The sequence below is a fragment of the Pundamilia nyererei genome, unplaced genomic scaffold (assembly GCF_000239375.1).
Source record: "Pundamilia nyererei isolate P.nyererei 1_Seehausen unplaced genomic scaffold, PunNye1.0 scaffold00195, whole genome shotgun sequence".
In the NCBI taxonomy this organism is placed as follows: Eukaryota; Metazoa; Chordata; class Actinopteri; order Cichliformes; family Cichlidae; genus Pundamilia; species Pundamilia nyererei.
Window position 1 is genome coordinate 646,247 of NW_005187596.1, and position 11,083 is coordinate 657,329.

Genomic DNA, 11,083 nt, shown 5'->3' on the forward strand with positions numbered 1-11,083 from the left:
TTGGTGGCCATTCCATCACATATGTCTCATGGATTTGATTGGACTATAGCATTCAGTGGCGCAAATCCATGTACCGACAATTCGTCATATCATGGCAGCATATCACTGCAGCTTGAAATGGTTGTGGATGTCTCATTTGCCAGCCTGTTTTACATGTGGGGGGAGAGCACATTTTCCTGTATGTGTCTGAAATGTTAAATGAATTAAGCTTTTTTAAATTCATGTCACTTTTAAGTGTTCAAGCTGATTATCATATCCTCTGGCCAACAGCTTTTTAGACAATTCCACCATGCTTTCTACAGCTGTACTTGGAAAATATTACAAGACTGCTGCATCTAAACCAGTGTGAGATAACATGCTTTTATGATGCTTAAGAAGTCCGGTAATAAAAATGTGCTTTCTATGTACATGACATTAATGCATTTAAGGTGTATGTGCCTGTTACTGGTAACTATTAGCCAGTGAGAAACAGTTCTTTTCTTGCATTTTGGCCAACCTTTGGACAATGTACAGTATGGACACCCCAGGTTATGTTGACTGAATGTTTCAAAGATGATCTTTGGGAAGGATGATAATCTATGCATTGGCACACTACTGACTGAAGATGATAGACAATAGAGGCACCTTCCCAGTAAGTAAATCCTCAAAATGACTGTCATACACCAGTCAGCCACAAAATTAAAATCATGGATGGCGATCGTGGCTCAAGAGTTGGGAGTTCGCCTTGTAATCGGACGGTTGCCGGTTCGAGCCCCGGCTTGGACAGTCTCGGTCGTTGTGTCCTTGGGCAAGACACTTCACCCGTTGCCTACTGGTGGTGGTCAGAGGGCCCGGTGGCGCCAGTGTCCGGCAACCTCTGTCAGTGTGCCCCAGGGTGGCTGTGGCTACAATGTAGCTTGCCATCACCAGTGTGTGAATGTGTGTGTGAATAGCTGGATATGTAAAGCGCTTTGGGGTCCTTAGGGACTAGAAAAGCGCTATATAAATACAGGCCATTTACCATGGATGGGAGAAGTGAGTAAGTTCCTCTTGTTTAAAGGCACCTGTCAAAAGGCTGGGGTATATTAGGTAGGGAGCAAACAGGAAAGATAGCAGTGTAAGGATGTGAGTAACTTTGACAAGGGCAAACGTGTGACATGATGAATGGCACAGTGTTCCTACAAAAGTGGTTTAAGAAAGGACAACATAGTGGTAGTACAATCATGGGTGTGCAAGGCACAATGAAACATGGTTTCACTCAAATAGAAGAGTTTTTGTAACACAAATAGATGGAAACCTTACCTTTCAGAGTACCGACATTTGTCAAGTATGAGATATTTGTTGAACGTCTAATTGCAGAACATAGTAACTCAGAACGAGTCTTTAATGGTGATTGTTCGCTACTCAGGATCAAACAGGGAATGAAACACGGCAATCAAAATACTAGACATTGCCAGAAAATACAGAATCACTGGGAGATACAAGTACACCAAGAAACTTTGTGGTAAGTTATACAGAACTGGGGTGTACACAGTCATGACAGATGAGGGCAACAACGAACAAGGCTATAAGGTAATCAGAGAAATGGATAACATCAGGGAAACTCAGCTGAAACCAGTCATGGAAGATGAGACACAGGAAACAAAACTAAAGACTAACAAAATAAATTCAGAAAGTAACTGAACACGGGTACATCTAACACCGAAACATTGACTTGCTGCGCAGAATACAGGAGGTCAGGAAAATAAACTCAGGGAATCAGCTAAAAGGATAACTATAATTGCAAAAGAAAACACAATCTAACTGAGAATGGGAATAACATCATGGAAATAAGGTTAGAATATGAAACTCCAAATGACAGGAACAAGTAAGAAAATAAGCAGATTCCTTGATGGCGGGGGCCTCAAAAAAAGTTTGAGGAACATGATAAGAAGTTCTCATTTGATAAGGCCTCAGTTCCACACATCTGCAGGATGTAAAAACAAGTAATCCATGACAACTTGACCCCACAGTTTCCAGGACTTAAAGGATGTGCTGTTTAAGTGCTGGTGTCTAATACCACAAGAAACTTTCAGAGGTCTTGGGGAATCCATGCCTGAATGGGTCAGGACTATTTTGGCGACTTTGAGGAGGACCAGCACCACATTAAAGTTTGTGGTGGTAATGTTGCGGCTGATTGACTGGTGTGGTTAGACAGCTCTCTCATCTATCAATGCTGTGAGCAAGTGTTTGAACCCTAATGCAATTCTCCACTTTCTTTCATAACCTTTCGGTTCTGTCTCTGGATGTTACCCACTCCAGGGAAAAACTGTTGATGTCTTTGATGCTGCGAATCCGTGATGCATTTCTTCCTCGGCTTTGAAGGAATGAAGGCATTTGAAGTGAAGAACTCCTGTGCTGCCTCGTCACGTATCTTTAGATTTGTTTTTTTATTCAGCCTAGCACAGACTAACACAGCAAATGTTTCCCATTTTGCTGTTACAGTTAATCCTGAATTAACTCCTCCTCCCTCTCCTGTGTTTGAAGAGGGAGGGGGAACAGAAATCTTTGAGGATACAAAAGAAGCCATGCATCCACGCCAGGTTTCATGGCTGTGCTCTACAAACAGAGTGTGAGACGGGAAGAATATTATACTGTCTTTCCACTGATTTCTTTTCAAACATCCCAGGTTGCATCTTTTTTGGCTTCAGATTTATTGGTAATCTCAAGGCATTTGCAGTATTTTAGAGAGAAGATCAATAATTCCTCTACATGCAAGCACCTTGTGACAGTGGGGAGGAAACCCAGTGATGATGGTTCTCTGCTTCAGCAGGTTAAGGTAGTGAGGAGTAGAAATGGGTAGAGAGGAGAGCAAAGGGAAAGCTGTGTATTTAAGGTAGCCACACTATTGGATGAGCATCTCTGACAGTGCTGTGTTGCTGTTGTTCCGACATCATAAATGATGTCGTTCTGGAAACAAGGTTATTAGAGTTCACTTAAACTAAATGAAAAACAAATGCAACATTGTTCAAAGCTTCTTCAGACTGACATATACCACCCTGGTCATTCTACCTATAACAAACACATTTTTAGCAAGTGAATCAAATAGATAAAAATCAAATGCAATTTTAAAAAAAGAAGAAAAAAAAAGGCAAACCCACACTAAATGACACTAAAGTAAAATGAAAACAGCAGATTTCCAGGAAGAGCACAGCAACTGACCAATCATGCTTTCATGATGTAATCACTTTGAGACTAAGTTTTCCTACATGGCCCTGGAGTAAGATCAGACTGCAGCACACAGTTAATGACTATATTTTCGTCATGGTTGTTATTAACAATATTACATTTTACCACTTCTGTCAGAATATGCTGCTGTTCTTTTAAGCTGAATACAAACGCCTGTGCTTTTGAGCACTATCATGTTCAGTGGGGTTTGAAAGCGTGCGACCAGCATGGCACTAAAGCTACACTACAATTATCAGGAGACAAGGGAGCAAAAACTAACATAACAAATACAAAGCAAAACTTTTTGCTACAAAAATAGTATGTTACGCCTTCCCAACTGATTCAACTAAAGACATTGAAACAAATGATGTGTTTTTGCAACAGGATGTTAGTAACAAAGTGCCTAAAGATTAAATTTAAAATTAGTTCTTCGCTAAGTTGTGTGTTCTGTCAAGAAAACATTGGTTCATCTCTTGATGCTAGAATGAGTCATAGGTCAGTCATAGGTTAAATCAGTGTGTTTTTCTGAAACAACAGAGCATAGTAAAGCATCCCAAAAAATACATGTTGCAAAATGTAATAAATTCCTTCTTCAGAAAGCTAAAGTTATAAATGTAAATGGTATTGTAATAAAAAAACATATTTATATTAAGCAGGGCTGTCAAACTAATTTAAAATTGTGGTTCAGGCACAGCCCACTCTCATCTTAAGTGGACCTGACCAGTGAAACTTCATGACAAATGTGTAAAATTACAAAAAATTGTTCTAACAGTTCATTAGACTGTCCTATAATAAACTTAAAGTTTTTGTTTATTTACCATGGACTCACTAGTAATGGAAAAACGGGGAACTTTCCTGTAATTTAATTGTTTATCTGTTAGTTGCAGTGGGACAGGCAGTTAAAAAAAATCTATGCACGCCTCCACATTTTTTTAAAGCTGTCCATTGGTCCAGATTTGGAGCCTTTGCCCGATCAATTCTGGCCCCTGAGCCTTACATTTGCCCTAAAGCTCAAATGACATATAATGTAATTTAATTTACCAAATGATGTATTCTTTATGAAAAAACGATACCGCCATTAAAGGATTACACTGCTATTTTAACTGTACTTAAAGACTGCTTTATAGTTTGTTTGTGTTTTTTTAATTCGAGCGTTACATTCACGCTGCGACTTGCGTCAGAAACGACTTCCGGTGTCCACGTAAGGTAGGCATCAGGCGTAAACAGTGTAAGTATCGTGCTATAGTAAGTGTATAGCATCTGGCAGGGCTAGTGTAGCCTCAGAACGGCTCCTACACTAATCTTATGTTTTATCCAGGGCAAAGACGTAATTGTTTTGTTGCGGTGTGCTCTGTCTTCGCCATGTTTTTTCACGCAGGATGTCTTCGTAGTTTGCTATGGACCGGCTGTCGAAGGTCATTCTCACTTGTTTGACTATAGCAACTAGCTGTCGATCTGAAAAATCACCCCCACACCAAATTTATAAAGAAATATTCCTCTGCTTGGTAACGTAAGCAAATAATACTACATGGGTGGACAACATTGCCCGCTCCCAGGAGCTCATAATTCTTGTTAATTCACTCCCGCATGCTGCATGCTTTACCGTCTGTCATCATAACTTCCCGTGATTTAACATGAAATTAATTTTAAATGACTTTCTCATTAACAAGTACACCTATTCGCGGCCTCTTGATCAAAAGGATCCTTCTGAAAAATTCGGCATACTTAATATAAATTAACTTTACATTATTGCTTTAAATATCAGTCTTTATCCCCGGCGTGCCGGCTGTTATCAGCGTTAGCAAACGCTACCTATACAGTCTTAACTCGATTAAGCGGTGGTAGCTAGGCATAAGAAACGATAAAAATGGCACTAAAAGATATGCCGATTATAAAAGAAGGCGGTCACTTTTCATTTAACATACAGAGCCACGTTTTATGGAGCGTTGTTAGTTTGTTATTGCCGTGCCGCCGGCTCAGTGTTGCCAGATCCTGATGGTGTTTGGCTTGTCTTGCCCAGTGCCAATGAGAAGCGAGTGCAGTGCTAATCCTGGATTACCAAGCGCACGAACCTTACTGCAGTTTAAGACCAGCGGCACAAGTGAATATTAAAATTGACCTACAGTAAACATGGTTATAATCAGAGCAGCAGTTATCCTTCAGTTAGATCTTATTTTGATGGCTCTGATATGTCCTCTCTTCGTCTCTTCCTTTCATATCTTCAGCTTCGTCTATGGACCTCTGCCTGCTTCTTGTGTGTCAGTTAATTCCACTTGATTCACAAGATCAGCACTGGACCAGTTGCCTCAAACACTGCATTTTATAATCATATGAGTGTGATTTTTCTTTTCCAGAATGGGGAATTTAACCTCCTCCCATCCAAGGGGTCTGTCCAGCACTGCCTGTTTACAGTACGTTCAGGTAAGACCTGCTACATACAAGCAGTTTGTTACTTTGCTGGGTATGGTAGCGTGCAGTGGGTCTTTGTGTAACTTGTTTTCAGTTGTGCAGGTCTCACAGGCTTATGTATTTTTTTATGGATACACAACCATGACATATTCTGTCTGATTCAATACATGTTTTACCTGAAGACTTTTGAATTAAACATATGTCATGCAGCACCCCTAGAAGTGACATGTGTGAATACACGTGTTCACAAACAAATATAAATAAATCTGTGACAAGGCCCTGTAATGTTTCAGGGGTATGCCCATCTACTGTAGACTGCATGAAAATGGGTGTAAGGTCTGGGTCTGAAAAGTGAAGCCTTAAATCTGCATTCTTTTTAAGTGCCACCAGGGGGCGGTATGCGTGGCTACAGAAACTGAAGGTACTGCAGAAATTTATGAGGAAAACTGGCTCTAATTTAGTAAATTATGGTCATTCATCTTGTGCAGCTGCATTTTACATACTTGCCTCTAGTATAGGTGTTATATCGGTCCATTACACAGTAGTCAGTCAACAAATCTTTCCATTAAATGACCTGAGTGTGATTACAAAGTGCACAACTGCATGCATCAAGATGCCTTGAGGTTTTCTTGTGCACATCAGTTTTACACTTCTCCAGATCAGTCGCTCTGTGGTATCAGAGCATGTCATCTTGTCAGTGGCATGTTTAACTTTGAAGGCGGTCTGCTTATGAGTGGAGGTGACATCCTAAAATCCATTAAGACACCACCGACTCATCAATAATTAGAAATGTGTTTTAGCCACATGAAGAATGAGCAATCTTTTAGAAACTTCTTAACTTTAAAACAAAGTCTTGTGCATTCAAATTGACTGCATCCTTAAACTTAAAGGCCTTTGCATTCAGGTGTTCCAAACAGGCAAAAATTCAAATAAAACTGGTGGTTAATCAGAATTCTTTCTACATCTGTTGACTATATTCCAGCTAAAGCTATAGATCTGTGGTTACTGACGTTACCTCCTTTACCAGCTTACCCTAAAGTGAGTAGAGCAGACAACACTCTGGTGATGAATCATCAATCTGCTAGAAAGAATGCAAAGGGGAGGAGCCGTCCTCATGCTGGTGTAGAAATGTGCTTGTTGCCCTCAAAAAGGAAGCCGTGAAACTTCCACCATAATTCTGCAATTGGGTCTCTGCCCGAAGTGGAGATAAAATCCTTCTCGCCCTTCACCAACTTGATTCCTGCTATGCTGAAGCTGTTTCTGGACTCCACACTCATAACTAAGTATTCTAATTGTGTCTGCCCTTTCAGGATGTGGTGTCACAGAACTGTGTTGTGATATTTTCCAAGACCACCTGCCCATATTGTAAAATGGCCAAAAACGTCTTCAACGAAATTGGCGCAACCTACAAAGTGATCGAACTGGATGAGCACAATGACGGGCGGAGTCTGCAAGAGGCCCTAGCTCAGATGACCGGTGCCAGGACGGTAAGAAGGACCTCACCTTCGTGTGCTTTTTTTTTTTTAAGTAGAAGAAGAATCAAAACACACATCTCTGACAGCTTGTTTGTTCTGGCAGCTCTGCCTTCAAGTTAAATTTAGGTGGAGTTAACAAGCATCTTTGTTGGGGTTGCAGCCAAGATTGAGGACTTTATAGGCGCTCAGAATAGCTGACTCTGAGTCAGGATGAATCCCCATAGCAAGTCCCATCTTTTTACATCATAGCCTTTGCTCTGTTGCTCTTTAGTCACTTTCCAGTATGCGAGAGTTCTGAAAACATGGAAACGAGGAAGGCTGTCCGCACATGAACACTGTGCATTAAAACAATGAAGCTGAAAAACACATACATAGGCCGTCTGCTTTACCTTCAGGTGTATGCCACTGCAGCCTTGCTCATGTTCCCTGGCCTCAGCTTGAAAGCTGTGAAAGTTGATAATGAATTTTATAATTCAAAATAGGAGCATCTCGACTCAGGGTCGCTGTTAGGGTATGTATTTGTTTTGTTTTTTATCAGAGAAGCCACGCATGTCCTTGTGCTCGTACACGTTATCTGTGAAGTGTTATCGAACCAGATGTTTCAAAGCCCATGTAACTAATAAAGAACAGCACGTAATTTAAATCACCTTGATACTTTTATAGTCTAAATATTTAATCATTACATTTTCATGGCAAATTGAACAACATCTTGCTGCCCACCATCCACAAGGGGGCAGCAGCCCACATTTAGGGGCTCATCGATTTCAACAACTATGTCAAACATGCAGCCCCTTGGCGTGAACTAGCACCTCCAAAAAGGCCAGTCTGGACCACTGGATCCAGTATTGCTGAGCATGAGGATGTATGCTGTCTTTTTCCTTTTAATTACAAAGTATCTTCTCTTTCTGTAATTCCATCCCTTTTCTGCTACTTGTCCAGGTCTGGGTTGTGGGGGCAGCAGTCTAAGCACAGATGCCCAGGCCACCATCTCCCCAGCCATCTCCTTCAGCTCTTGCAGCTGAGGCATTCCCAAGTCAGCCTAGAGAGATCTAATTTCTCAAGCATTGCCCAGGTCTGCCCCAGGGCCTCCTCCCGCTTGAAAAATGCCAAACAAACTCACTTAGAAGGCATTATAGTCAGGTGTCTGAACCACCTCAGGAGTAGTGGCTGTACTGTTAGTCCTTCCTGAATAACCAGGCTCCTCACCAGGGTCAGCGAGCCCTTGGAGGTGGCCCATTTCCTCTACTTGTATTCTTTAGATCACTAGCTGCTCCTACTTTAAGTTGTAAAAATTCATTAACAGCTCACACAGCTGTCAAGTTGGGGCCAAGAAAGAACACAAACAAACCTGGAGCTACAAATAGACTGTGTGTGGGTCTTGAATGCAAGGACAGATTGGAGATGTGAGATGGCACATGAAACTTGGGGGAAAAAACCTAACCTAATCTGAAATCGTTGATCATTAGCAACTCATTCATAGCATGCTAAAGTCTGTATCCCCCTGACACCCTCCCCCCTCTTTTTTTCTCTGTTTAGGTCCCAAGAGTCTTTGTCAATGGCCATTGCATTGGGGGCGGGTCTGATACCAAACAGCTCCATCAGCAAGGAAAGCTGGTGCCTCTGATCGAGCAGTGTGCTTCCTGCTGTGCTGCCACAGGCTCTGAAGGCTCAGGCGCCAGACAGTTTGAGGCGGCCAAATGACTAACCGTTCTTACGGTTTTTATCAATGCACCACTTATCACATGTTTGCTTGAGCTCATGCTACAAGGTGTACATTGCTTGAGCATGACTATAGTATTTATGCATCAAAGTGCGGTGGATACTTGATGTAAAAATACATTTTCATCCAGGGATGTACATTATTATGATAATGATGATGATATTGTTTTTAATATTATTGTTATGGCCTCTGTGTAAAGCGTGGGATTGCTGTATTACTCGTACAGCACTTGTACATGTTTGTTTTATTGAACAATATTACACTTCACTGAACTGTGAACATCTTGATGTATTGATTCTACCTTAGCCGTTGGTTTTTATTTCAGGTAACTTTTCATATTTTGCAAGAGCAAAAGAGGTACACTTTGTAAAAATATGCAGAGTATTGTGCTGTTATTTGCATAAAATGTGAATAAATTTAGTAATTTGTGTATTTTTTTTGCAGTTGTCCTATTGCTTTCTACCACCCCTAAGCAGTCGCGGGGGATTGCTGCCCGTTCCTGGTTCTGCCAGGGGTTTCTTCCTGTTAAAAGGTTTTTTTTTCCTTCCTACTGTCCCCAAGTACTTGCTTAAAGAGGGGGTAATTGATTTTTGAGGTTTTCACTGTATTATTGTAGGGTATTTTCCTTATAGTAGAAAGTGCCTTGAGGCGACTGCTCTTATGATTTTTGCTATTTAAATAAAACACAATTGAACTGAAGTAGACTGATAAGAAATCCTGTTACAAATATACGCATTATGGACAATCTTTAGGTCACGCCAACATTAAGAAGTTCCTGAATCTTTGACTTTAGAGCTAGACATTGAATTCATTAAATTAGTAAATAATAATTACTACAAAAAATAGAGTGAATAATGATTTTCACATATTAAATATGAAGGAAATTCCGTTATAAAGTCGCAATGTGTCCCTTCTACAAAGGGCGCTCCATATGTCAATGCTTCACCTCACATGAGGGCGGGTACTGGTTGCCTTGCCGGGAGAAAGAGATTGTTTTTATTATTTCTATATTTGTTTTTATGCATTTATTTTTTTTAAAACAATGTAGTCACGGATGTTGTTAATAGGATGTTAGTAATCGAATTGTTTTTTTTTTCTTTGCCAATTACACCATTCCCGTGCGTTGTACGCTGTGAAACAAAACGCGCGCAATCATCGCGTCCACATTGCGCCGCATCACGGTGAGGTCATTGTCGTGCTGCGGTTAAATTAGCCTGGCTAACGGGAGCAGTGCACTGCTAAGCTATTAGCATTTCGTTTATGTGTGCTGTAGGCTGAATAAGTAACAGTGTGAAGGATGTCTGGAAGTGCAGGAGAGTGGTGTCTCATGGAGAGCGACCCCGGGGTTTTCACGGAGCTCATAAAAGGTTTCGGTGAGTGACTCGTAGGGTGACGCTAGCGGCTCATTGAATGTAACGTGGCTGTCTCGACAAGCTAGCTAGGTGGTTAACTGGAAACAATAAAGCTAACAATAGCTTCCAAATTGCTACTTCTTACTTTTGTATTGCAACAGGAAAATTTTTTTACATACTGTGCATCTTTATTACACCTTAATGTTGAATGATTTGCTTGTAATAATTGGGTCGCTACTTTAATTGGGCGAGCTAAATAGCTAGCATTACTCAGCGTTCAAAACAACGCGCGTGAAAGCAACCCCTTTGACATGTGTCGTGCATTCTCAGCTGTCAGACTACAAATGCTTTCTCTCCGTTAGTTAATGGTTACTTGAACGGTAATTAGCAATGTAAATAAATGTTCGCTGCTTCACTTGTCATTGTCAGGCTGCAGAGGAGCCCAGGTTGAAGAGATATGGAGTATGGAGCCAGAGAACTTTGAAAACTTGAAGTATGTTCATCTACACCTCTTATCTTGCATGCCTCTGCTAAAGACAGGTCTTTTTAATGTATGTGTTTTGTTACAGACCCGTTCACGGGTTGATTTTCCTGTTTAAGTGGCAGCCTGGTGAAGAGCCAGCAGGATCAATTGTCCAGGATTCAAGACTTGATCACATCTTCTTTGCCAAGCAGGTACTCTTAGCATTACAATTAATGTCCCTGTGTTCATTTAGATGCATTTGACTCACTATCTTCACTGCAGAAGCAATGCATTTTCCAGTTAGTTAGTGTTGGTGGCACTTACCAGACGAGAAATGAAGTGGCTCTGCAAAAGGCTCTAGTTCATTCACATTGGAAAATGAATGAGATAATAAATTGCAGCACATCTTACTTGGCTGGATAAATCTCACTAAGCCCACACCAAAGGATGCTGCTCCTCAGTGTAAAAAAATAAATAA

At 40.9% G+C, this 11,083-nt stretch overlaps 2 protein-coding genes across 8 annotated transcripts in view; both read left to right on the forward strand.

Annotated features, from left to right (window-relative positions):
* The first annotated feature begins 4,349 nt into the window (after window positions 1-4,349).
* glrx2 (glutaredoxin 2) lies at window positions 4,350-9,222 on the forward strand. 6 transcript variants are annotated; one of them, XM_005747353.1, is made up of 5 exons: window positions 4,387-4,414; window positions 4,565-4,601; window positions 5,541-5,607; window positions 6,906-7,082; window positions 8,607-9,222. In XM_005747353.1, exons 3-5 carry the CDS (start codon window positions 5,542-5,544, stop codon window positions 8,769-8,771), a joined length of 408 nt encoding a protein of 135 aa, XP_005747410.1. In that variant the 5' UTR covers window positions 4,387-4,414; window positions 4,565-4,601; window position 5,541; the 3' UTR covers window positions 8,772-9,222. The 6 variants fall into 6 exon arrangements, with proteins under 6 accessions (XP_005747411.1, XP_013769861.1, XP_005747410.1 ...); XM_005747352.1 differs by having other exon boundaries at window positions 4,388-4,414; window positions 4,505-4,601; XM_005747354.1 differs by lacking the exon at window positions 4,565-4,601 and having other exon boundaries at window positions 4,350-4,392.
* Window positions 9,223-9,912: 690 nt separating this feature from the next.
* Window positions 9,913-11,083, forward strand: part of uchl5 (ubiquitin carboxyl-terminal hydrolase L5) — a 12,004-nt gene continuing 10,833 nt past the window's right edge. Inside the window, exons 1-3 of one of the 2 annotated variants that reach the window (XM_005747355.1) lie at window positions 9,913-10,163; window positions 10,572-10,635; window positions 10,712-10,817. In XM_005747355.1, the coding sequence (XP_005747412.1) occupies window positions 10,088-10,163; window positions 10,572-10,635; window positions 10,712-10,817 (246 nt within the window). In that variant the 5' untranslated portion in view covers window positions 9,913-10,087. Of the gene's footprint in view, window positions 10,164-10,213; window positions 10,233-10,571; window positions 10,636-10,711; window positions 10,818-11,083 lie in introns of those variants that run through there. The other variant, XM_005747356.1, reaches the window with a different exon arrangement.

Excerpts from the sequence above, each read along its gene's own strand:
- glrx2 (XM_005747350.2), top strand. The coding sequence starts at position 5,317 with ATGGTTATAATCAGAGCAGCAGTTATCCTTCAGTTAGATCTTATTTTG. Across the intron at positions 5,445-5,540 it reads CCTCTGCCTGCTTCTTGTGT|AATGGGGAATTTAACCTCCT; the intron begins GTCAGTTAATTC and ends TTTCTTTTCCAG. Across the intron at positions 7,083-8,606 it reads AGATGACCGGTGCCAGGACG|GTCCCAAGAGTCTTTGTCAA; the intron begins GTAAGAAGGACC and ends TTCTCTGTTTAG.